This window comes from Sycon ciliatum, chromosome 3 (genome assembly GCF_964019385.1).
Source record: "Sycon ciliatum chromosome 3, ocSycCili1.1, whole genome shotgun sequence".
Lineage (NCBI taxonomy): Eukaryota > Metazoa > Porifera > Calcarea > Leucosolenida > Sycettidae > Sycon > Sycon ciliatum.
Genome location: NC_088645.1, coordinates 4120229 through 4146256, shown reverse-complemented (window position 1 = coordinate 4146256; position 26028 = coordinate 4120229). Strand labels below are relative to the sequence as shown.

General features: G+C 49.1%; 1 protein-coding gene across 4 annotated transcripts in view; it reads right to left on the bottom strand.

The window, feature by feature from the left end:
- Positions 1-26028, bottom strand: part of LOC135811236 (RING finger protein nhl-1-like) — a 243889-nt gene that overhangs the window by 104231 nt on the left and 113630 nt on the right. For all 4 annotated transcript variants that reach the window (XM_065324435.1, XM_065324434.1, XM_065324437.1 and 1 more), the window contains 2 exons: positions 13982-14079; positions 5374-5529 (listed from right to left, as the gene is read on the bottom strand). In XM_065324435.1, coding sequence (XP_065180507.1) covers positions 5374-5529; positions 13982-14079 — 254 coding nt within the window. The remainder of the gene's footprint in view (positions 1-5373; positions 5530-13981; positions 14080-26028) is intronic.

Here is a 26028-nt window from a genome sequence, read left to right as displayed (position 1 = left end):
GATCATTGTTGCCGCTGAAGTTTGCGACTTGCAGCTGCAAGTGACCAAGCTGGGGTACATCCGCTGGGCATCTTCTCTGGAAATGTCCCTTCTCACCACACGAATTGCAGGTCTTCTCTCGGGCGAGACATCGGGAGAGCGGGTGGGAGTCATAGCCACACTTAGGACACTTGGCTCTAGGCTGGTTGTCTCCCTCCTGCTTTCGAATGGGCGGTTTGCCACTCGGTTGTGGTCCATGACTGCGAGTAGAAGACGCATTGCTGATCGACTGTGACTGCTTGCTCCGCTGGTACCGAGTTTTGCGCAATGCCTGTGCACGGACGACTTGCGCTTGTGGCATATCTTGCTGGGAGGCTTTGGCAGCTTCCTCAGCCCTGCATATCCGAACGGCATCCTCCAGCGTCAGGGCTGGGGTGGACAGAAGCCTATGCCTCGTGTCATCATCACGAATGCCAACCACAAGCCTGTCGCGCAATGTCTCCTGGCCTCTCCTCTGGACGCTCGACCAGCATTGGCCACATCGACGGAGGCTACGTGTGCAAGTAGTGCAGAATTCTCCAACTGTGAAGTCACAAGCCTTGTAAAGCTCCTTCAACACCGTCAGGAAGGAGTCGAACAACTCATTATCGTCTTGTTTCAAATTGTAGAACTCCAATCTGTCCAGTAAAGGGTTACAAAGTCGTCTTACAAACGCCTCTATGGCCCCAATGATAGCGTCATCATCGTCCTCCTCGGAAATACAGATTATGTCTTGGCGGATAAACCGCCGGAGTTCCTCGTCTAAGGACTGTCTCAGTGCTGCCACTCTGGTTTCTCGGTCCTGGGACCTGAGGTGCTGGCAGCGTACAAAGTCCTCCCACGATTCTTTCCACGTCGTGAAATCTGCCAAGGTGGCGGTAGCGTCCAAAATTGGGCGTTCGACATTGATTGAGGTCTCCTTTGTGGGCTGACTTGCCCTCTGGGGTTCTCTTGCACCCTGGCTCAGCGCAGCGTCTAGCAGCGCCACCATTCGGTCATCCCGGGCAGAAGCCTGCTGTGCTTGATCAGCGATCAGTTGCGCCAATCGGACCAGGGTGTGGTCCTGCCTTGAAACTGGTTCACCTTTGCTGTGGGCCAAGTTGCCGTCCAACTTGGCTGCTTCTCCACCTTCCGCGTCCAGTGCTGCAATAGCACGTCGGTTCGGGTCACTGCGCCATGTTATGTTCCACCAACTAGAGATAGAATGAATCAACGTACATAAGGAAAGTGCCTTATGTACATACTACATACACGTATTAGCGCTACAGACTACATATTAGTGCTAGCTAAATGAGCGTGCCAATTGTATGAATAATGTGATACAATTGATCCCTGTCCTCTGAAGTACATACAATATCACACCAACACAGGTGTCCCAATCTAGGCGATTGTCAAGGTGAACGCCGAGGTAGCGCTCAGAAGACGCTGAAGGGTGGAGACAATCGCCGCTTTTGACTGTTACTTCCTGTACATGCTGCTGGGGAGATATAGTCAAAACCTGGCTCTTGGTGGCGTTCAAGATGAGGCCTCGAGACTTCAACCAACCGGCCAGAGCAGTTGCCGCTGTGGTGAGGGTTCTAAGATCCTTTGCTATTGATTCTAGACCAAAGAAGGCTGCACGTAGTTCCAAGCAGTTGATATGAATGTGCTTCTCCGCCACTGTCCAAAGTCCTGATGCATGGCGATGACCACAGACTGCTCCCCAGCCAACTGTTGATGCTGCATCCGTCTGCATGACCAGGTCTGGAACTGGCAGAGGAATAGAACGCCCGTAGAACCCCTCCAGGTGCTGAAGACACCAAGACAAATCCTCCAATGCTGCTTCGGAAAGCCGGAAGAATCGAGAGAGCTGCTGAGGAAATCAGCTCCAGGATGCTAGCAAGGCGTCGAGCCGTACCCTGCCTCTGGGCAATTAAGCTCCGGCAAGTTGTCAACGTACCTTGTCCGTAGGTAGTTCTAATGGCATGGCTATTGAACTGATCTGGAATCCCAGAAATTCCAAAACCTGTAAGAGCTGAGGTTCTGACTTGCTGAAGTTTACCTGGAAACCCAAGGCCAGCAACAGATGAATGAGATTGGCCGCATGCTGCAACGCCTCTTGAAATGATCTAGCCATGATGAGTATATCGTCCAGGTACACGACCAGACGTACACCCTGTAGTTGGAAACAGGTGATCACTGGTTAAAGGAGCTTGGTGAATTGCCGTGGAGCAGATACCAGGCCAAACAGGACAGCCGCAAATCGGTACTACCGACTCCGCCACAGCACCTAAATGCAGCGACGGAGGGTTGGATGCACTGGCATTGACATGTATGCGTTGATTAGGTCCACTTTCATCATAAAATCGTTCTTTATCAGTGCCTCCCGCATGGTGGCAATACCTTCCATTATAAAATGGTGGTATTGCACAAACCGGTTCAATTCCCGCAGGTCGGCCACTGGGCGCATCTTACCGTTCTTTTTCGGTACACATAGCGGGCTGAAAACGCCAGGTGTGCCAGGGGCACCTTTTCCCGGGCATTGTTGTCTTGCAGTGCATTCACTTCCTCCGTCACCACTGCTGTCAAATCTTAGGACATCTTCCTGGGGAGTGGCTTCCACCACTGGACTGGTTCCTGACTGAACTCCAGGCAAAACCTTCGCACATATTGCGTGACTTCTGAGTCTTCGGTCAGCTGACGCCAGCATCTGGTCTGACCACCAATTAGGCCGCTCGGACGTCCCTGGACCTCCGTGGCGGCCAACCTCCAGTCCAAACCCCACTTGGGTAACTGGGTGCATCCGCACTGCAGTTCTGGTGGTAGTGCCTGCAAGCACACCTCTAGAAGGAAACGTATTAGGCGCTATTTGGCTTCAGAGGGCCTTGCTTGTTGTCGGGCTGTTGGTGTGACCGGGGTTGACACTGAGGCTTCTTGGAGTAATGTGGACGGTGAGGGACATGGCTTGCGGAGGTCCACCCATTCCTGCGGGCTCCTCCCCCTTAAAAACGGCACAGGGGAAGCCTCCGAAGGCTTGCGGCATTTGGTGTTGTTATTCCTCTGGTCTTGTTCGAAGCTTGGCGGCCGTCTGTCTTTTCCAGCCACATGGCCATGACTTGCAGGCAGCGTATGACGTACATCGGCCCAGGCATTGTCCGGTTCCGCTCACTTAGTTATCTGCTCGTTCTGGGCAGAGCCAAATATTGACTAACCAGGGTTAGCAAGATCTGCTGGGGCTAGGATAGAGAGCTTGCGGTGGATCTTAGATAAACAGATGGAACGTCGTTTTATGGTGAGTGCCTGTTTAGCATCTACCGGGAGACGCAGTGCCGCCGTAGCGGCCTCCTGGATCAGCAGGGCCGCCGGAACCGGTCAGGCTGGTCCGGCCATGGCCGGACCACTTTCCCAGCTGGATGGTCCATGTGATTCGTGCAAAACCGGTGTAAAAAATCCAGAGGTACATGACTCGACTGTTCTGCCGACGTGTGATGTACTTCGAAGTAGCTCAGGACTACGTGACAAGCAGACTGCAGCACGACCTCATGAGCTCACCTACCACCAGTTACTCCTATCAAAATGCACGCACTAGGCAACATTGGAAGCGAGCAAAAACATCGCACAAGACAGAAGAGTCTCGATCGAAAGAGACTCCTCTTTCGATGTAGGGAGTCGATCGTATCGCATACATGGAGAAGTCGACACGAGATCATAGTTACTAAAATCTTTATAGATCACTTTTGTACCTATTCCTTGCAGACAGTTTTCAATCTTTTGGATGCCACCATCACCGGCACTATATGGCTTTAATATTATGGAAAAAAAGTAGTTTTGTGTTCTTTTACTATAAGTCTCTGCATTTTCTGGAGCCTCACGAGATGCCCAAATTCGCCCTATTTCACGTAAATTTTCATTTTTTTCTCCCGGGGGACATCCCCAGGACCCACCTCAAAGGTTGGCTGGACCACACCCAAACTCCTTCCTCCGGCCCTAGATCTGCTGAGCTTGCTCACCGAAGTCAGGGTTTTGCTTGTACCTCAAGAATGAAGCACAACGGGATCCACCACATTCAACAACTTCGGCTGCGTCAAGTACTGAGGCCTATCCGGCCGAGCCTCTGAACGAGGTGGCTTCCTGTCAGCAGAATATACCATGCGGGCGACTTGCGCATCCAAAGCCAGGACTAATGCAGCGGGAGTGTCCGGGCGAGGGTAGAGGCGGGAAAATGCCTGCCCGGATTTGCGTCGGAGTTCTGAGTGAAGACATGACTTGGGAAGCTTTGCAGTTTCGTACAAAACATATCGGGTAAACCTCTTCTCCTCCTCATCCCGTCATCCGCTGGCCAGTCAGTATTGTGACCCACACAGTCGGACTCCAGACTATGTGTGCTACCAGACTGAGAGTCCAAATCATCAGTTGCCACACCAGATAGCGTCGTACAAGCGGCAGGTGGCTTGATTGTGCCAGACCTGCTGGATCTTCAGGATCACACAGGTTTGAGGGAAGAGGTTGTAGCCTAAGTGGCTCTCTCGAGGTGGACCGAGCAGCAAGTGGCTTCAGGGTGGGATTATTTACCAGGTCGCCATCAAGGAACCCGCCACGCGTATGCTCAAGACGGGCTCTAGATGCATGAGCGATGCATGAGCGGGCAGAGTAGACCTCGCCAAAGAGGACTCAGCCAATTGGGAAGGAACTGGGATCAGGAGTGGATCAGTTTCCGGGGTGCATGTACCATCCACGGTCCGGCGCGAGTCATGCTCTTGCCTAGAGTTGGACTTCAAATTTCACACCCGCGTCGACTAAATCGGCATTCCAAAGAAGCCAAACACCTCTCGAGTGGGCGCAAGGCTTGGCCCAGAGCCCACCGCTGGACTAGCGCAAGGCTTAGCCCAGAGCCCACCGCTGGACTAGCGAAAAAAACATCCTGAGGTGCGTAATCCATACCGAAAACTCAAGACAACAGAAAATTTCTAAGAAGCATTTCCTCGAGCAAAGAAAAAAAGGTGAAGAAGAAGCTAAAGTTTCCGCGTTTGAGCTTATTGATCACGTGTGGGGCAGTTTTCTTTTACGAATTTTTTTTCCAGCAAAGTGAAACCCGATTTCGGGTTGGTATACACTGTTATATCGAATCCCAAAGCTCCGGTATGCAAATAGAATATGGGGATCCAAGAGATCGCTTCACACCTTCCTATGGTATGATGGCTTTTAGGACAGGAGAAACTATCATAAGGAAATGAGGGTTGATAACACTATCTACCAGACCAATGACTTACTGTAGAGTAATACTGCAGATGCAGTTTACATGTCTTGCTATACATCAAGAAGATGATGTAAATTGTGTATTGAGATAGATGTGGGTGCTGGTTTTTATAAACTAACCTTCACCCAATGATTGTCCCGATCAGCAATAAAGACCTTTCCATCTTTGCTGATTGTGATACCACGTGGATATTCAAACTGCACCCTGCCATTACCCTTGCTACCAAATGATGTATGGTTATTGTGGATGGACATATAGTGATTTTGTTTTGCAACCTGTAGATACACAGTAGAGACCATATTGATAAGTTAACAATCCTGACCGGGTGAAAATCATACTAGCTTGTTGGCCAATCAGTATTCATCATACAATCTGTTCACATAACGGGAGAAAACTAATAATGAATGTTGAATATAATGAATATTGAATATGTTATCCATGTGGTCTTTATAACATACCGTGCTATGTGCACGGTGTTTGATTACGTATTGTCTTAACAACGAACACATATCAAGAAACGGTGTAGGAATTCACTGCCCGGGAAAACTTCAAAAAACTGTGCGCTGTAAACCAGGCTGAGTAGTATTGGTCAATTCTTCAGCTTTGCACTTTTCATTGCTATCAGGCTGAGCCCCATTCCCCAGTGCTGTATTGATGAGGCAACAAAGAACAGAACCGTTGTGTGTGTGTGTGTGTGTGTGTGTGCGTGCGTGCGTGCGTGCGTGCTTGCGTGCGTGCGTGCGTGCGTGCGTGCGTGCGTGCTTGCGTGCGTGCGTGCGTGCGTGCGTGCGTGCGGGCGTGCGTGCGGGCGGGCGGGCGGGCGGGCGTGCGTGCGTGCGTGCGTGCGTGCGTGCGTGCGTGCGTGGGTGCGTGCGTGCGTGCGTGCGTGGGTGCGTGCGTGCGTGCGTGCGTGCGTGGGTGCGTGCGTGCGTGCGTGGGTGCGCGCGCGCGCGCGCGTGCGTGCGTGCGTGCGTGCGTGCGTGCGTGTGTGTGGGGCGGAACCGTTGGGGAGACCCAGTGCTGATGTCTACACGCCTCCGCAATCGGCGTCTGGAATGGACTGGGCACGTTGCGCGGATGGATGAGGATCGCACCCCCCATCCAACTCCTCTTTGGGTGGCGACCTGTGCCTCGGCCTTTTTGTTGTCCCTGGCGACGGTGGAAAGGCACGGTGATGACCGACCTCAAGTTTGCACTGCAACAGCCATCTCAGTGGTTCATCCTTGCTCAGGACCGCCAACAGTTGAGGGAAGTACGGGTTGCCCCTCAGTCGAGCTCCACCATGCCCAAGTCTGTGCATTGCGCAGTGTGTGGCCGGAACTACTCATGGGTCTCCGATAGAACGCGGCACAAATGCACCACTCAGAGACGGCTTCCCATCCAGCTCCAGCGTGGATCAGTGCAGTGCCAGAACTGCCAGAGGTGGTTCCGCAGCAAGGGTGGCTACTCTGTTCATCGATGCCAGCCTGTCACGAGTTCTCCTACACCAACAGTCAGTCTGTCTGTGCCACTTTCAGCTTGTTGCCACCAGCACTGCCCAACATGTCAGCGATGCTTCCGTTCTGCGGCCGGGTTCAAGTGTCACAACTGCAATCGTGGTGCGAGACCATCTGCTGCTGAGAGAGCAGCTCTGCCCCTCAGCTGCCCACATTGTAAACGCAATTTCCGCCGGCAGCAGGACCTAGCCAGACATTCGCGGTCCTGCTTGTGATCCGACTCCCGTTTTCTGGTCCCCTTTTCATAGGGGTGACACTTGCCCATCTGGGCAGTCATGCTGCTAGCGGTAGCGGTAGCGGTAGCGGTAGCGGTAGCGGTAGCGGTAGCGGTAGCGGTAGCGGTAGCGGTAGCGGTAGCGGTAGCGGTAGCAGTAGCAGGAGCAGTAGCAGTAGCAGTAGCAGTAGTGAGATAGTGTGCTGCTTCGAGTAGCTGGTCTTTTAGTGCGAAACCTCAAAGAGCAGGAAAGCAATTTCAGGCCACTGGCAGCAACTGGCTCGGGAGGAACGGCAATAAACCCACAGAGCGCCAAAATGCAGTTGCAAAGCAATGCCAATGCAAATGGCAGCAACTGGTTCATGATGGGCCGCAATTAGCGAAGAAAATCACCAGTTGGAAGCGATAGAGCTACATAAAGCAGCAACACTATCCCCTCACAACCCCTGCAGCAAGCAGTTATCAAGGAGTGAGATTCACCAAAGGAGGTCATTTCGTGGACAGAACGTACCGATATTTGTAACTGTCCATGTTAGAAATCAGATTAGCTCACTCACGGAGGCAAGCCCAAGCTGAGATCTTTGACTTAGTCTCCATAGTAACGTGCATATAGCGTAGGCACACATCCCTCTGCCACCTGGCGGCAAGACAAATCAGTGAATCAGGTATTCTTGCCATTTAGGTATCCCTGCCATGGCGGCGGTAGTAGCAGCACAAATTCGAAATGAGTATGCCGAGTAAAGTTCCGTGTTTGGAACCGCAGCACTTTCAAGCAGGAAGTGGACAGTACTGGTGAAAAGCACCCCTGGATAGCGGCATACCCTTGCCAATTGGACAGTACTGATGAAGAACACCTCTGGATAGCGGCATACCCTTGCCAAGTGGACAGTACAGGTGAAAAACACCTCTGGATAGCGGTATACCCTTGCCAAGTGGACAGTACGGGTGAAAATAGCTCTGGATAGCGGCATTCACTTGCCAAGTGGACAGTACGTGGTAAAAATAGGTCTGGATAGCGGCATACCCTTGCCAAGTGGACAGTACGGGTGAAAATAGCTCTGGATAGAGGCATACCCTTGCCAAGTGGACAGTACTGGTGAAAAAACACCTCTGGAGAGCGGTATACCATTGGCAAGTGCATGTAGAGGATCAGATGCATTCTGACTGCCAATCATTGTCAGGTAGTGTAGCATACAGAGGGAAGGAAGGGCAACTAGCCGGACCAATGATAATTTGGACTCCCTTCCAAATGTGTCAGTCCTTGATCTCTTCAACAGTATGATTATGCTGCCTGATTCAAATCTGATGCAGTCTGTCGGCAGGTCCTCGATCCATTCAAAGCATCTTAGCAACCGAAGGATGTCGAAAGTGCAGCAAACTCAAGAAGAACGCAGTCAAGCTCAGCCAAATTGTGGACGGGCTGGCGGGCATAAACTATCTTCCTTAGAATAGGCATGGTTATGGGCAATATAATATTATGCTTCACTGCCTCAATCACATGGCATTGTTGGACAACCATCAACACTGCCTTGATAAGCCAGGTCTTGGCCAGGGGATCCTCTAGACCCTGTTCAACGTGTGCATTTCTTACATCTTCCAAGTAAATAGATATCACACAAGGACAGACACAGCGAGCAATAAAGTGCAAGGTAGCAAATGGCAGGATCAGAAGCTGTGTAAGGTTGCAGATTGCAAAGCGATCAAACCAACAAAACAACATTCACCGGCAGAGTGTGGTGCATCTGATATCAGCAGCAATTGCACAGGCAGTTTACTTGGTGACTTCGCTCACAAGAACACAGGAAGATGACCATGGTCCGGGTTTAGCTGGGCTACTGGAGCATGACAACGAAATTCCTGCATAAGAAAAGGAGAAAGCCAATCGGCAGTGACATTCTGGGAGCTAGCAGTGTGCATCCGATTTACACTGATATTGATGACAGTGCGGAGTTTGTAGCTTGAAGACGTTTCAGCAAAATCTGACTCTACCCCTTGCAGTGCAGGCTGCTACAAGGGCCATATAGATCCTTCCACTCCCTAGACTGAAGCATGTGGGTGCTGTTCCATGAACCTTGAGTCAACTTCCTGTTGTAAGCACCTCATCAATGGGTGCCACTTACATCTGTGTGTAGTTGGAGGTCCAGTGATAAAAGTTCTGTTAGGTTTGATGACATGGGCAACAAACAAGAGCTTGTCCAATAGGGATTCGAGTTGGCGTTGGATATCTTCTAGCTGCGGATTGCGCTGGCCAACACCAACATGGACATCCTGGCCTTGGGCCGCACACAGTCCAGGGTGATACCGAGTTAAGTCAATGATCTCACAGAACCTTCCACCTTTGCTGGCGCTAGTGACCCGAATAGATAGAGGAAGGACCGCAGCAGGATTACTAATTAAGGCTGTGCAACAGCTTATTATTATTATTATTATTATTATTGCGTCCCACCCGCTTGTGTGGATTCACAGGAAGTGTGAGTTACGAAGTCTGAAGAAAATGTTGAACGGCCTCTGCTGGGATGACGACTACACCATAGCTCAGTGGTTAGAGCATTGCTGGCTACAAGCGAGGGTCCCTGGTTCGAGTCCTGGTGGTGACAGTCAATTTTTTCTTCAGACTTTTCCCGTTTGTCTCTTTCCCTTAAAGGGGAAGTTAAGGCAAAAATTAAAATTTCACCAGTTGTAGTCTTCGGGGTGCTGAGTCGAATGGTCTTGGTCCGAGAAAGCTGAGACGCTCCCTTCCTACTTGAATCCCAATCGAACTCGCGCACTTCCACCGAAACTGGGTGACTGCGCCCTACTAGATGGGGATTTGTATGCAAAATGTCACTAAAAGCACCATTTCGTTCTTATAAAAGCACGGATGACCACGATTGGCCCATATGTTGTAGTCTTTTGGACGCTGAGTCGACTGGTTTTGGTCCGAAAAGGCTGCGATGCAGCGTTCCTCCTTTATTCCCAATCGAACATGGTTGAACAAGCGGTCACGTGCTCCTGCGTACACCAGTCACCTGGTCACCGTGCCTGCAGGGTACAACTTACTAGCCTGTTTGACCTTTTCTGGGTGCAGTCCTGTCACTCGAGTTGAACTCGAGTTGAACCTTGGTGTGAAAGTTGTCGCCTGCTGGCGTGGTGACCAGGTGATTTGGGCACCCAGGAGCACGTGACCACTTGTTCAATCACGTTTGATTGGGAATAAAGGAGGAATGCTGCATCGCAGCCTTTTCAGACCAAAACCAGTCGACTCAGCGTCCAAAAGACTACAACATATGGGCCAATCGCGGTCCTCCGTGCTTTAATAAGAACGAAATGGCGCTTTTAGTGACATTTTGCATACAAATCCCCATCTAGTAGGGCGCAGTCACCCAGTTTCGGTGGAAGTGCGCGAGTTCGATAGGGATTCAAGTAGGAAGGGAGCATCTCAGCTTTCTCGGACCAAGACCATTCGACTCAGCACCCCGAAGACTACAACTGGTGAAATTTTAATTTTTGCCTTAACTTCCCCTTTAAACCAGTTAATAATTTATGACTTGGGGCTCCCCGCGTGCTAGTTTGTACGTGAAGTGTGTGGGTTACAGTGAGGGCTGCGTCCCACCCGCCTGTGTGGATTCACAGGAAGTGTGAGTTAAGAAGTCTGAAGAAAATGTTGAACGGCCACAGAAATACCACAGTGTTTCAATTACAAACTAAAACGAATACAATAACATATAGAGCATAAGAAGCCCACCAGGGACAGCGAAGAGCCCTATGCTGCACCCAAAACAGATCTTAGAATGGCCATCGAGCCAAGGATAGCAGCCTGCTGCAGTTCGTGAAGGTACCGCTCTTCTCCACATAGCTGCTTAATTGAGGTAGCCGCTTCCTTCGTCAGGCCACCAAGAGCACCAACTATGATGGGCACTACGGACACTGCCTCTCGCTGCCAAATCTGCCCAATTCCCACTGCGAGGGGCAAGTACTTCGCTCTCTTTTCAGCATGTTTTAGCGTTACTCTATGATCCAGTGGCACACTGACATCAATAAGTTGGACTGACTTGCCATCGTCCCAAACAAGATCCGGCCGATTTGCTCCAACCATCCTATCTGTTGGGATTGGCATTTCCCACATTAACTTACGGCCTTCACTATCCTCGACATAGTGTGGCAAGTGGCCAGGGGGAGCAGGAGATACCAGTTTGTAGTGATGACAGAGTGCCCGGTGGACTACAGCGGCAAGACGATTATGGCGAGTAATGTATGCCGTCCGTGCCAACACGGGGCAGCATGCCAAAATATGGTCAACAGTCTCCCCCGGACCTCCGCACAAACGGCACACGTCCACCACGGAAGTGTCGCCAATAACCGATCTCTGGTAGTTTCTGGTATTAACCACCTGATCCTGAGCAGCAAATACGGATGACTCAGTGGATGGACGCAATGTTGGAGACTTAAGAGAGCATGTCTGAGAACATATGTGCAAGTCAATCTCTCAGATTTCGCTCAAATTTTGCAGGTAGGTTTGCTTTGGGGTGAAGACCGACATTCCAAAGCCCGCACAAAATCTTTTGAAGGGAACCATGAAATTGGCATACCCCTCAATATTGGCCCAATATTGGCACGATTTATGGGTCTACAAACGAGCTACGGCACAGCGTACAAGAACAAGCTACGAACAAAACTTCATCAAGTCAACATTACCTCACCTTAGAAGAGTTCTTGGGGCAGCACCACTTAGCCACGCCAGCATCCCAGAAGACGAGGGCAATCATCCCTTGACGCCACAAATGATCCCCGCCTTAACTTGCCGTGCACCCCCAGGCGACACCCTCCGACGGCTTATGGCTTTGCCGTGTCGTCTGGGTGGGCTCGGTTTGATTAACCCTGTGTCCCTATGCCAACAATACGACTCGTCGGTTCGGATGACCAACCCTTTGTCTCGGAGAATCTTGTCAGGGGATGACTCCATCGGTGACTCGGTAGTGTTAATCAGATCGGCCAAGAGAGACGCCAAGGCATCTTCTCGACGTCATCAGAAACTGGAATTCGACGCGATATCGGGCAGTGCGTCGGAGTCGCTACGACATGTCATAGACGTCGCGAAGGAGAAAGGGTCGTCGAGCTGGCTGACGTGCCGTCCACTTAAGAAATATCATTTTAATTTAACAAAGGGAGAGTTTTGGGACGGACTCTGCCTCCGTTACGGATGGACACCGGCCAGGGTACCGTCACACTGCTCTTGCGGCCAAGAGGCAACTGTCGCGCATTCCCTGTTGTGCCCCTATGGAGGGTTTCCCTCCATTAGACACAATGGTATTCGGGACGTCACGGCCCGGCTGCTGGACGAGGTGTGCACCAGTGTGTCCATCGAGCCCTTGCTGCAACCGCTGACGGGGGAGCGTCTTCGCTACCGGACCGCAAATGTGGAAGACCGTGCCCGGTTGGATGTCGCTGCCAATGGTTTGTGGGGCAGTCGTTTTGAGCGTACACTTATTGATATACGGGTTTTTAATCCTCACTCACGCTCAAATCGATCTGCACCACATACTATTGTGTATCAGCGACATGAAAAAGAAAAGAGAAGGCACTATGAGGAGCGGGTGAGGCAGGTTGAGCAAGCCTCCTTTGTTCCGGCGGTCATGTCAGCCAGTGGCGGAATGGGTCCAGCATCAACAGCACTGTACAAACGAATTGCTCATCTGTTGGCGGAGAAGAGGGGTGAGCATTACTCTCATGTTATGGCATTTGTTAGATGCAGGATTTCCTTCAGCCTTCTGAAATCCTGTATCATGTGCATTCGCGGTTGTAGGCGTTTAAATTTTGGTTTGAAATTTGCACCCTCCTGCGGAGCCCACGCTGCTTTGGCAGTGGCGGAGGCTCGCTTGCAGACGTAACCGTCGGAGATCATCATGAACAATGGACTGACTAATTATTCACTTGTCCTGTCTTTATAAATAACATGTTATTGCATATGTTCTTGGTTTAGTTTTTGGCCTTTTTCGTGCTTTGGAGTTGATAACATTTTCCTCACTATCGAAAGCAATGTGGTAATGTGGTAGTCGGTATGTTGGCAGGACGCTTCAACACTTGTCCGAACGCATCAAGCAGCGCGTCCCATTATCATTGTTGTCCCAGGCTGCCAGGTTAAGCAGGCCGAAGCGTGGGAGACCACGAAAACATCCGCTGCCTATTTCTACACCTAGCACGGCTCACAATTCGGAAACAGAAACACCGACTACTTCCATGGAGAACGAGCAGACTAATCTGGTTCCCCCCTCGGAAACCGGACCACGGCAAGGGAGGCCGCCGGACGGTCGCTCCTCAACAAACCATGTTGCTGCAACGGTAAGAGCGGAAGGGGAACAACTTGAAAACAGAGCAGAACCGAGGAGAAGCAAGAGACTAGCAGAGGCACGACTGAGACAATTGGAGAACACAAGGCAAGGAGACGCAGGAGGAAGCACAGGCACGGCACAGAACGAATCAAGGAGAGGGAAGTGGTGTCGCGAGGAGATGAAGACTGATGACGACGAATACAAGCATTTGGTGTCCAGTCCAGAATGTCGTAAGGTGTTTGACGATTCCTGGTTTAGTGTTGTTCGTTGCGCACGTTTCTTCAAGCAATTGCAGGTGTTGGAAGCTGTGTATATTCGTACTCGTGACCCTGTGCTATGTAAACAGAAAGAAAACGTTGTATCGCTCACACTCTTCAAGTAATACACACGCACCATTACATTCATTCACACAGTATCACATTCATCTGCCACTACCTTTCTCACATACACTATATTCACACATTGAAAAGGTGCAAACTTCGCTTTTTGTACTTGTTAGCTGCTGTATTTCTACCTGAAACCATATTAGCTACATGTATATAAGTGTGTGTGTTTAGTTATTACATTTTTATGTGACGGCGTTCCACTGATGACAGTCACAAGAAAACGTTATGGAACTTGACTTTCTTCATTTTTGCTTCTCCTTTTTGATCATAATTAAATTATCTCCCCATCCGAGTTTAACTAAATTAGTGTGACAAAAACTCACCTTTCTGACAATGCCTTCCACGGTAGCTGGTACAGCAGTAACTGCTGACTTCACTTCGCCGATTTTTCCCTCCAAGTCACTGCGCATGCCAGATTGAGCTGTAAGGATGTTAACAAAAACACAAAGCCAAATTCCAAGCAGGGACCATTTTATATCCATACTATCCCTACACAGCTGTTTCCCTATACAGCTCTGGAGAGGATGGTGGCAGCAGACTGCCCTGTGAGAATGCAGGAAACACTCATGTCCAACACGTCTGCTCGGGTCAACCTCAGCAACCAGCTCAGTACACCGTTTGACACGAACATTGGAGTTGTCCAAGGCGACCCACTTTCCCCGATAATGTATATCATGTATGCTGAAGGAGCTATGCGTAAATTTGATTTGATTTCCTTGCCTTCAGTTCAACCCTGTCCACACTCTCAGTACGCAGACGACACCACCCTTCATGCCACTGAGAAAGAAACAATTACGGCCCTCCTACCTCAGTGCGAGAAAGTTTTCGCCGAAGACAACCTTAAACTAACCTTCAGAAAACCCATACATTCACCGCGACTAAGGCTGACCAAGAGTGGAAATCAGTGAAGCTCTTTGGCTCTTTGCTAGGGTCAGCTGAGGACGTGAACTCTAGAATAAATGCAGCAAACCGTGCTTTCAGTTCCATTGCTTGGGATTACCACAGTCTTGACTCTCGTTTATGTATGTGTTAAAGTTCTGATTTTGCCTGTACTTTTGTACAACTGTGGCCTCTGGACACTAACGAAGAAGCTAGAGGATCGACTGGATGCATGGCATCGTCGCAAGCTCCGATATATTATGAACATTGTCCACCCTCACCACATATCCAACCAGAAGATTTACCAAGCCCTGATCTCACAAACATGTAAAGAGCGCCGCCTCCTGTGGCTGGGGCACGTTGCCCGGGAAGGACGAGACGCGGCCTCTTAAAAGGCACTGCAGCTAGCCCTCATTACTTCGGACATCAAGCGCCCCCGTGGACGACCCCACAAGAGATGGGTCGACAACATCAGAGAAGACCTCGAACCTCTGAATGTGCCGATTCAGGAATGCCTCAACCTCGCCACCAACAAGCAACTCTGGTTAACGATCATTGACAGATGCATGACCTCCGTATGATTTCTTATGCGGGCAATATGCGACCTGGTTGATAAATATGGTGGTAAAAGCACACCTGGCAATATGGCGGTAAACACACGCCTGCCCACACACGCTCTCTAGGCTGCCTTCAACTTCATTCTCCCGAATATGCGACCTGTTCATATTATTATTATTATTATCCCTACCGGCACACACAATATAGCTATTCTTATATCCATACTATCTCTACACACAATATAGCTATTCTTATATCCATACTATCTCTACACACACAGAAAAGCTATTCTTATATCCATACTATCCCTACACACACAATATAGCTATTCTTATATCCATACTATCCCTACACACACAATATAGCTATTCTTATATCCATACTATCCCTACACACACAATATAGCTATTCTCATATCCATACTATCCCTACACACACAATATAGCTATTCTTTTATCCATACTATCTCTACACACACAATATAGCTGTTCTTATATCCATACTATCCCTACACACACAATATAGCTATTCTTATCCATACTATCCCTACACACACAATATAGCTATTCTTATATCCATACTATCCCTACACACACAATATAGCTATTCTTATCCATACTATCCCTACACACACAATATAGCTATTCTTATATCCATACTATCCCTACACACACAATATAGCTATTCTTATATCCATACTACCCCTACACACACAATATAGCTTTTCTTATATCCATACTATCCCTACACACACACAATATAGCTATTCTTATCCATACTATCCCTACACACACAATATAGCTATTCTTATATCCATACTATCCCTACACACACAATATAGCTATTCTTATCCATACTATCCCTACACACACAATATAGCTATTCTTATATCCATACTATCTCTACACACACAATATAGCTATTCTTATATCCATACTATCCCTACACACACAATATAGCTATTCTTATATCCATACTATCCCTAAACACAATACAGGTCCTCCCTCGTTAGTAGATAATTTCCGGGCCATCTTATAACGAGACTTATCTTGTAACAGGACTTGCAGCTAAAGGTAAAATAGGCACTAATTCGTACTTACCGGGGCTACCCTCCATACAACAAAAATTATCGATGCTTCAACTCGTTATAAGATAATTGAAAATCTCCAGCATAACTCTTCTTTGGATCAAAAGGATCGTCCATATTCACGAATACATAGACATAATACGTTTCCTCTTTCTGCTGTATCCTACGTGTTTTGGCCTTGGTCCTGCATGGTCAATATTATCTTATAATGAGGGTTTGGCACTCCAGGGACCCGGGCAAAGGGTCGTTATAACGGATTTTATGTACTAACGGATTATGTTGTAACCGGACCTGTAAACAGTTGTATAGACCACTATTCGCCAGGGGATTTCAGAATTCTATTTACTAACAGGGTTTATGTACTAACAGGACTCGTTATAACGAGGGAAGACCTGTATAGATATTCTTATATCCATACTATCCCTACACACACAATATAGCTATTCTTAGATCCATACTATCCCTAAACTCAATATAGATATTCTTATATCCATACTATCCCTACACAGACAATAGTGTTATTTTTCGTTGGCTGAGCGTAGCGAATGAAACTAAAAATGTATTTTTGCCAGCATTTTCACCATAGTTACGGCACCAAGATTGCGTCAGCTGTTTTTTTTGGCAGTGTTCTCAAACTTTTCTCTTCATCGTGGTCTTTCTTTTTTTGTTGTAGTTTGCATTTTTGTTCATCCATGGAAGAGCTTGACCATGCCACAAACGAGAAGTCGAAACTCGCCGGCAATCGTTTCGCTTGCACCCGTGGTTCAAACCACAGTTCCACCCAGAAAAAAGCGGACCCAGTCCGCCTCACCTTGAGCTGTGGGTACGGCCCCAAAGCGTATCCGTGCTGGCAACGTCGAGGAGCTAAGACCTGCTCCGGATCCCATTATGGTGGATTCCCCGGAGGTTGCCAGCTCCCCACCAGCTTGGTTCGTACAGGCCCTCGGACAGCTGTCTTTCTCAGTGCCTTTGACATCCCCTTTTTTTTCTTTTTCTTTTTATTTATTGAGAACACAGCCCTACAAAGAGACATGTGGAGACAACCACTAGACAAGACACAGGGGATGTAGGGACGACGTGCCGATGTACAGGGAGCAACTCGACCGACCAGGGGTCTCGGCGTTAGCGTTGCAACCTGGCATAGAAAAAAAGGGGGGGTTGCATGGTCAGGTAGCAAAAATAATAATTTGGTGCGAGAAAGGGGCGCTAGTATTGCACCAAATAATATAAATACGTGTAATGACTAAACCAGAAGGGAAAATGAAGAAAGAGAACAATAATTATAACAAGCAAGTACTAATAGAGAGGTAAATACTAAATGGGTCTCAATAATCATCGTCACAGGAACTGTGTGGACCACAGCCATCTCTTTCGGATTAGATCCTTACATACGTTGACCTTGAAGGTTTGGAGGCGTCTTGAATGAGGCTCGTGAAGCAGGAGGTCCGCAGGCAGGTTGTTCCAGGGTGTGATGGCGAAGAAGGGGAAGGATCGCAGGAGGTAGTCAGGGGCTGTGCGAGGGGGTGTCCACTTCAGCTGAAAGGCATGGTGCGTCTGACGTTTTTGCCGTGCGCACATGCTAGCTACGGCAGGGGGCTTGGTTGGTGGCAGCATGGCCTTTACCTGGGGAGGCCCTGGAATGTAGTGCAGCTTGAACAAGTATGACAGGGCTGCCACCATCCGACGAAGCTAAAGACTTTGGAGGATGGTTCCAGGTCCCAGGAAATGCAGGGCACGTTGCTGAACCTTGTCCAGCTGGGCCATGTTAGTTGCGGCTTCGCTCGACCAGGCCAGTGGGGCATATTCAAGTAGGGTCGCACGAATCCCTTGTAGACCGTCACTCGACCATGGTCGTCCAGGATGGGTGCTGCCTTTCGTAGGAAACCCAGCCTTTGGGAGGCGCGCAGTGCAACACTGCGAGTGTGCGCTCTGCAGGAGAGAGTAGGGTCGAGCATGACTCCCAGCAGCTTCAGGGTATCTGTCTCTAAGCTTGTTGCGAATTCTACGTTGATGTGCTAATCGCGCTGCATGACACGCTTCCACTTCGTGGTTAACAGTTGTGATGTACTGGACCTTGTGGTTATCGTTGCGGGGATCGCGTCGCCACAGCTTCCATGCCCGCTCCTTGGCATGATTGGCGTTAGAACAGTCCGGTGTCCACCATACAGGGTTGGATTGGTGCACCACAAGCTCTTTGGATGGTATGAACTGTTTCATTCCATGCATGATGACATCAGTTACGCGCTGACAGGACTGCTCCGCACACCCATGGATCTTGGTGGGCCAGTCTAAGTTGCGGAGGTAGGCTTTCAGGCGGTGCCAGTCAGCAAGGGCGTATTTCCAAACCTGTCGAACAGCAGGATCTTCGCGTCGTGGATGCTGTTGGAGAAACTCGGCAATGATAACGGCATGATCAGATCGTCCAAGTGGTGCATAGGCTGTGGTGCATACGGGGTGTGAGAAATCGGAGATGATAAGATCAAGAGTATTGTTGCCGCGGGTTGGCTGGGTGACATGCTGGACAAGATGATGTGCTGCGCAGACTTCCTCCAGGCATTCACCGGCTCCTCCGATCACATCGTCGTTGGCTCCCCCCCCCCCCCCCCCGTGTCCCCCGAATCGCCGTCTTCGCCATCCAACTGACCAACATCCGAGGCGGACAGATCCCCTGCGTGACAGAATCTGACACAACTCGTGGCAAGCCAGCTGTTGAAACTGCAACACCCACAGGACAAAATCCAGGAGCTGAGGACAGTGTCTGAAACGGGTCCCAACTCCAAACCCCAGCAAACAAAAACCTCGCTCGTACTCGTAGCAAAAAATGCTGCGAACAACAGTTTGAACTAAAAATCGAACTGTTTGCAACCAAGGACAGCGCCAAGCCCAAAGTCCGTGCAAGACACCAGCAAGGCGATATGTCATCCATCGACCGAGCCTGATATACACATGAAACAAACTTCTGAGAATTGTGGAGGAAACGTTTGGGATATCGTAGTGATAATTGGATGCTGGTGATGACGCTGCACGCAAAACATGTAAGACGAAGAAACATGCCATCTCCAGCAGAAGTAGTGACCACTGCAGTAGCTATAGCAGCCTACAGCCGCAGCTGCCACTGGGCTATCAGCCGCCAGCCGCGAGATCACGAGGCCAGAGGACGGATCGTGGCGTGCCGCCAGTGATTATCCAGATAAGTTGATTTTATTCCCGTAGCTATGCAGAAGACGTTACTTCAGTAACGTCTGGCGCTAGCCAGGGTCCACACAGCTTTAATTTGGTGTTTGTTTGTTTGTTTGTTTGTGTCACGCCTGGTGCTATCCCGTATCTTTCCCGTACCGTACCGTACCGTACCAGCCAAGACAGCTGGCCACAATAAATTTTGGTTTGTTTGTGCCATCGGCATGCCTGACGCTATCCCGTACCTGTCCCGTGCCATCAAGAATACGGTACAATCAAGAGAATGAGTATATATGCGGAGTGTATCGGGGGAATGCATTCAGTGCAGTAACATTTTGTGTGGATTTGTGTGCGAGTCCGAGATCCCACTAGCAGGCTGGCTGGGCCGCCTGTCGACCAGCCCGGGAATCGCATGTAGGCCGATAGCATAATAATTATAACATATATAGATGTATAGCAGGGAGTCGTATTATGTAAACGACTCAGTGCTGTCTAGGGAGATTTTCTTGAAAGAAATACGAAGTAGGGAGATGAAGAAATGCAATTAGAATGGACGTTAGTTGCCGAATATGTGACATGATGCGTCAGCTAAAACAACCTTTGGAAGAGAGATCCCGTCGTCTCCAAAATAAGCCTGAACGGGCCAGTCAGCGCCAGTCACAGGAAACGTCGGAAGAGAGATCCCGTCGACTCCAGAACGTCCGTGATCGGCAGAGTCAGCGCCGGTAACAGGAAACGTCGGAAGAGAGATCCCGTCGACTCCAGAACATTCGTGATCGGCAGAGTCAGCCCCGGTCACAGGAAACGGCAGGACAGACATCGCGTCGACTCCAGAACGCCCGTGATCGGCAGAGTCAGCGCCGGTCACTAGGGGTGTGCGGATAATGCTCGAAAAGGTGGCAGATTCTGCTCGAAAAGCAGTGAAATTGGCAGAACCATACAAACCTATGGCGGGCAATTCCTCGAATTCTGCTCCATTTCTTTATCCACATACCAAACATGCAGGAAACTTACCAAAAAAGTACCGAATTTGCCAATTTTTCTGCCGGCATTATCCGCATATGCCTACCGTTCACAGGACACGTAACAAAAAAATTAAAAATTAAAAATATACAAAAAATATTAACGCCGTAGCAACAGACGTTACTTCAGTATCGTTTGGCGCTAGCCATGGTTCACACAGCTTTGGCACGTCACATGCATGATGAGCAAGCAAAAAAGCATAGCGTAGGGCCCTGAGCTTCCAAGCTCTTTCGTTGTATGCTTTTTCTCATAGGTTTAACAGATTGGTGCCGTAGTGTACTCCAGTCGGCTCCGTTCGAGCTTCGTTGCGTTCGTGAATGAAATTACTTGTTTCGCTACTCCAAGCATCCTCTGTAATAAAATGGAGTCTCTCCCTTTCTCTTTCTCAGGCATGCACCGAATAATTCGGTAACGAGAGCAGCACCGACATCCATGAGGGATTTGTTTATTGTGGTATAAAGTGCTTTCTTACGCGTAGCTTGTCAGGCGTAGTTTTACTGGGGAATAAGCTCCAGCTGATCGTAATCGTGCAATTTCTTTACACCCTTGCAGGCAATGTTTGCAATTCCAGTACTTTATACGGGGTAGGGTACTGCACTAGTTTATCTTCCAGTATATCCATTGTACAGCGTCGGTGCATTATTAGTGCGGCAGTGGATGATTCTAAAAATTCGTGTATGTGAAGCTATCTTTGTGAACGCGCGTATGGCAAACTGTGAGCTGGTGGCATAACTGTGTTTTGAAATGAGTGTGCTCCGCTTAGTGTGTTGGCGGACAAGGCCTGTTGCATCTGTCTTACTGAACGCATTGTGCGTTATGGTAATAATATACTATGTTGGAACGGTCATGCCTGATGAGTGCATCGTGCACTGAGTGTCGGCGATGATTCCTGGTGTAACTGTCCTAATTGAAAAGCACATTGTGGGCTGTGCTGTTAAACTGTGTGTCTCGATGAGTGTACTTCGCATAGTGTATTGGTGGACAAGTCCTGTTGTATCTGTCTTACTGGATGAACGCATTGTGCGTTGTGCTATGCCAGAACTGTCTTACTTGAGGACTCGAGTGCATTGTGCGCTGAGTGTCAGTATTGATTCCTGGTGTAACCGTCTGAATCAACGAGCACATTATGCACTGTGCAATGACATAATTATGAGTCCCGATAGAACTGTCTCTTAATTTGTCTGTCTCTCATTTTCAGTTTCTTGTTCTTTCGTCTGTTTTGTTCCCTATCTATTTGTTTTTGTTTTGTTGTTAACGTTCCCCGGCCTTGGAGGAGACATAGTTATTGGATTTACTTTTCTTGGAAAGTAATTGTGTAGTTTGATATGGTCTGGGCTTGATCCTATGATCCTATGATCCTATGATCCTATGATCCTATGATCCTATGATCCTATGATCCTATGATCCTATGATCCTATGATCCTATGATCCTACGATCCTATGATCCTATGATCCTATGATCCTATGATCCTATGATCCTATGATCCTATGATCCTATGATTCTATGATCCTATGATCCTATGATCCTATGACCCTATGCGCAAAGTGAGTGCTAGCGGAGTGCTGTCACTACAGTCTGTGGAGGGCATGCGTTTTTGTGTTAGGCTCCCAGGGAGCAAAGGTGTGGAATACTTGGTGATCTGCATGCCTATGGGAGGCAGATCTGGAGCTCACTGGGAGCGTGTGAGTCATTCCCACCTGGTGGGCAGGTTGTGCGTGTGTTTTCCCAAGGGGACAATGTACGACGGGACACTGGGTTATCTGCATGCCAATGAGAGGCAGGCCTGGAGCTCCCTGGGAGCGGGTTGGTCATCCCCACCTGGTGGTTAGGTTGTTCATGTGTTTGCCCGAGGGGACAATGTGCTACGGGATGCTGTTGTCTGCGGGGTCGGGTTTGTTTGTGGCTCGGAAGCCTACGGAATGAGCTGTTATCATTCATGGGACCCTTTTACGGTGGCCATAAATGAGGATCCATGGTTGTTGTTGTTTTTTGCTGACTGGGTTGCGTGTTTCTGCCTATTTTTGCTTCTCCGTGTGTCATTCTTATCAGGTCCGTCCGCGTTCTGGGACGAGGTGGACGCTGTGACACAGCCATCCCTGAAACCTCTGGCGGACCTGCTAAGGACAGTGATTTGGAAGGATGTTGCTAGCTCCACTGCGTCTGCGTACCAGCGCGCGTTACACCGATGGGAAAAGTGGGCCGTACCGTGTCAAGTTCCGTCATTCCCAGCGGCACCCACCAGCAGCGTGTGCTTATACATCTTCAAGGTATTGCAGGCACAGTGTACCATGGGGCCAATAAATCAATTTGTGGCGGCATTTTTTTTACTGAATACCACAGTACCATCAGATACTGCACAGCGGGGGCGGTGGCATATTGGATGGAAGTGGGGGCGGGGCAAAAGTAACTCCTCCGACCAAAGGTCTCGGAATCATCGTTACTCCTGTGCGGCATTGCACTGGGGGCATTGTAAGGCGGATTGTCAGGATCTGACACAACATGGCGTGGTGAGACAATTGCTCACTGCTGCGACGTCTTTGTGGCCGACCTATCAGTCACCGCTCACCCTTGAGGTCGGTGGTGTTCAACAAGGCTGTCGCCACACTGGCTACCCCTACCGCCCTGTTGCAGGACTGGCAAACCGCAGCGTTTTTTGTCCTCGGCTTCACTGCTCTGCTTCGCTGGGACGATTTACAATGCCTCACGCCTCAGAATGTCTCCATTTGCGGCACGCATATATCCCTCCACCCGCGACAACACAAGAATGACCAGTTGCGCCAGGGTGACGTGGTCATGGTGAGCCAGCTGGAGCAGCAGACTACTACACCATGTCCTGTGTCGGTCATAGAGGGTTTCTTGGAGAGAGCACGGCATGTACCCGCTCAACCTCTCTTTGGCAAGGTCTCCGCAGCAACCCACCAGTCATGTCTGCGGGGAAAGATGACATACGCCCAGGCGAGCAAATTGATCCACACGGCTCTCGCCCGCGTAGGTGAAGACCCCACAGGGTATGGCACGCACAGTTCCCGCTCAGGGGGGGGGGGGGGGGGGGGGGGAGCGACGGCAGCAGCCAATGCTGGCGTGCCAGAGCGCCTTCTTCAGCGGCAAGGGGGTTAGAAGTCATCCACATGTAAGAACATGTATGTGTAGGATTCCCTCAAGGACATGCTGTCGGTGTCTCGCGCTGTACTGCACCAGTGACTGTCGGGTCGGCTATCCTTTCCGTCGTGAGTGAACAAACACCACACTACTACTGTGATCTGTATCTTTCTGTTGCGTGTGGGTGAGTCTGCGGTGTACGCAGAGGCCAGCTAGCTGGCAAAAATGTTATTTTTCGTTGGCTGAGCGTAGAGAATGAAACGAAACATGTATTTTTTGCCAGCATTTTCACCATAGTTACGGCACCAGGATTGCGTCAGCTGGTATTTTGTCAGTGTTCTCAAACTTTTCTCTTCATCGTGTTTTTTCTTTTTTCATTGTAGTTTCCCTCCCCTTTATTCCCACTTCTGGATAGGTCCTACAGGCTATGTTTTCATTTATCTGATGGGGATTTTCTAACCGGTTTTTCCTCAGGGATATGCTTTCGCCGGGATCCTGGTTTTTTTCCGCCCGCTTCGGGCTGGTTAATTATCCGGCGGCCCCATTCACCACAGTGGTTCACTTTTTGCACTGGCCCATTGCCCGCCATCCTCCTGGCACCTCCACCCATCTACTGTACACTGCCTCCCCATCGCCTTTTTCCACGCTTTCATGCTCACATCTGCCTGTTGCCCGCCACCCTCTTAGCACTTCTACTGTCGCGCTTTGGCCCGCGCCAGCTTTCTAGCCATACCATACACCAGATTTAGCGCTAAATTTGTTTATGCTTGTGGCCCTATGTGTTTATAAGCATACTTTTGGGTAGACCCGAGTATGAGTTGTCTGATGATTGCCTAACGGCATGAAACTCAGAGTTACAACCAACCTGAACGTCCTCCGCTGAGTCTGCTATTCTTATATCCATACTATCCCTACACACACAATATAGCTATTCCTATATCCATACTATCCCTACACACACAATATAGCTATTCTTATATCCATACTATCCCTACACACACAATATAGATATTCTTATATCCATACTATCTCTACACACAATATAGCTATTCTTATATCCATACTATCCCTACACACAATATAGATATTCTTATATCCATACTATCTCTACACACACAATATAGCTATTCTTATTTCCATACTATCCCTACACACACAATATAGCTATTCTTATATCCATACTATTCCTACACGCACAATATAGATAATGCAACACCATCTCTCTGCACCAGTTCCACTAAGTATTTGTGGATGTGCAAGCTGAGGTGCATTCGTACCCTTTCGCAGACGTCAAAGGTATGCAAGTTGAGGGCGCCAACCATCAACTTTGGTCGGATTTCATTGATTCCTTCAGAACAACATTAATTTTAGCGCTTGCACCCGAATGCATCAGAGCAGTGTATAGGAAATGGGAGAGCCAAGTGACTACTTCCTCCGCGTCATCGAAATTGTCGCAGTTTGACGTTTGATATAAAACAGGGTATTTACTCACCAGCACTCGTACCAGAGGCAAGGAATCGGACATAGGCGATAGTCATCAGTATAGAGTGACGGCGAAGTTCTATTTTCTGTTATTGGAAGCTGGAATTTTTGAACTAGACGCAATTTCTTCGCTGATGTCGCTGCGATGGTAATTTCGACTCGCTGAGATCAGTCAGGCGGTGCAGCCTGCACATTTCTCGTGCTTATGACCATTCCCTCAAGCCTCATCACTGTTTTACCTTAGCTGGGGTGAGAATGACTTCGTGGAACAAGTGGCAGGGCTTGGATAAACATCGAGGGGTCAGCAAACTAAATGCCTGCAACAGCGATAAAGTTTGTCGCTCTGGCTGAGACCCTCAGAACATGATTGTACCTGCAATAGCTGTACAGACTCTACACGCAGTGCTAGTGATGCACGCGCAGGTGCCGTACCATGGTATACCAGTGATGCTGAAAAAGAGGGCGCGCTGGACGTGATAGTACACTTACCTGCATGAGCTGTGACCACACAGATAAAATAAATGGGCATGCAGGGGCTAAAAAAGGTTCATTTCAAGATCGAGGTGATTCCGCCGACGGTAATCAACCGACCTCGCAACGATCGTGTATTCTTACTAGGCTTCGTTGGTGGTGAAGTTGAAATCATCCAGAGTTAGCAGACGACACAAGCATAGCAGCTCTTGTCCTGTGGAGAAAGTCAAAGCGTTTGAGATGAGGCGCGACCAACTTTCAACCTTCCTTGAAATATTTCGGAACGATATTTTTGCGTCCATTGACATCAGCGACGACGAGGACTTCATCTCTGCATGAAAACTCTCAGTCCAACTGTCCTGGAACGTTACTCTAGTCTTCAGACTATCATACTGTGTAATACGTTTTGAATGGCTTAGCTTATGGAGTTGTCAGTAACAAGTAACAAGTCACTAGTCAAACTGCGACAGTTTCGATGACGCGGAGGAAGTACATGCCATGGAAAGTCACAGAGCAAAGCTGCATGTATACCCACGTATTCTCACAACAGTACACAAGGATGATTGGCGTACACCAGTGTGCTGGTTTCGATC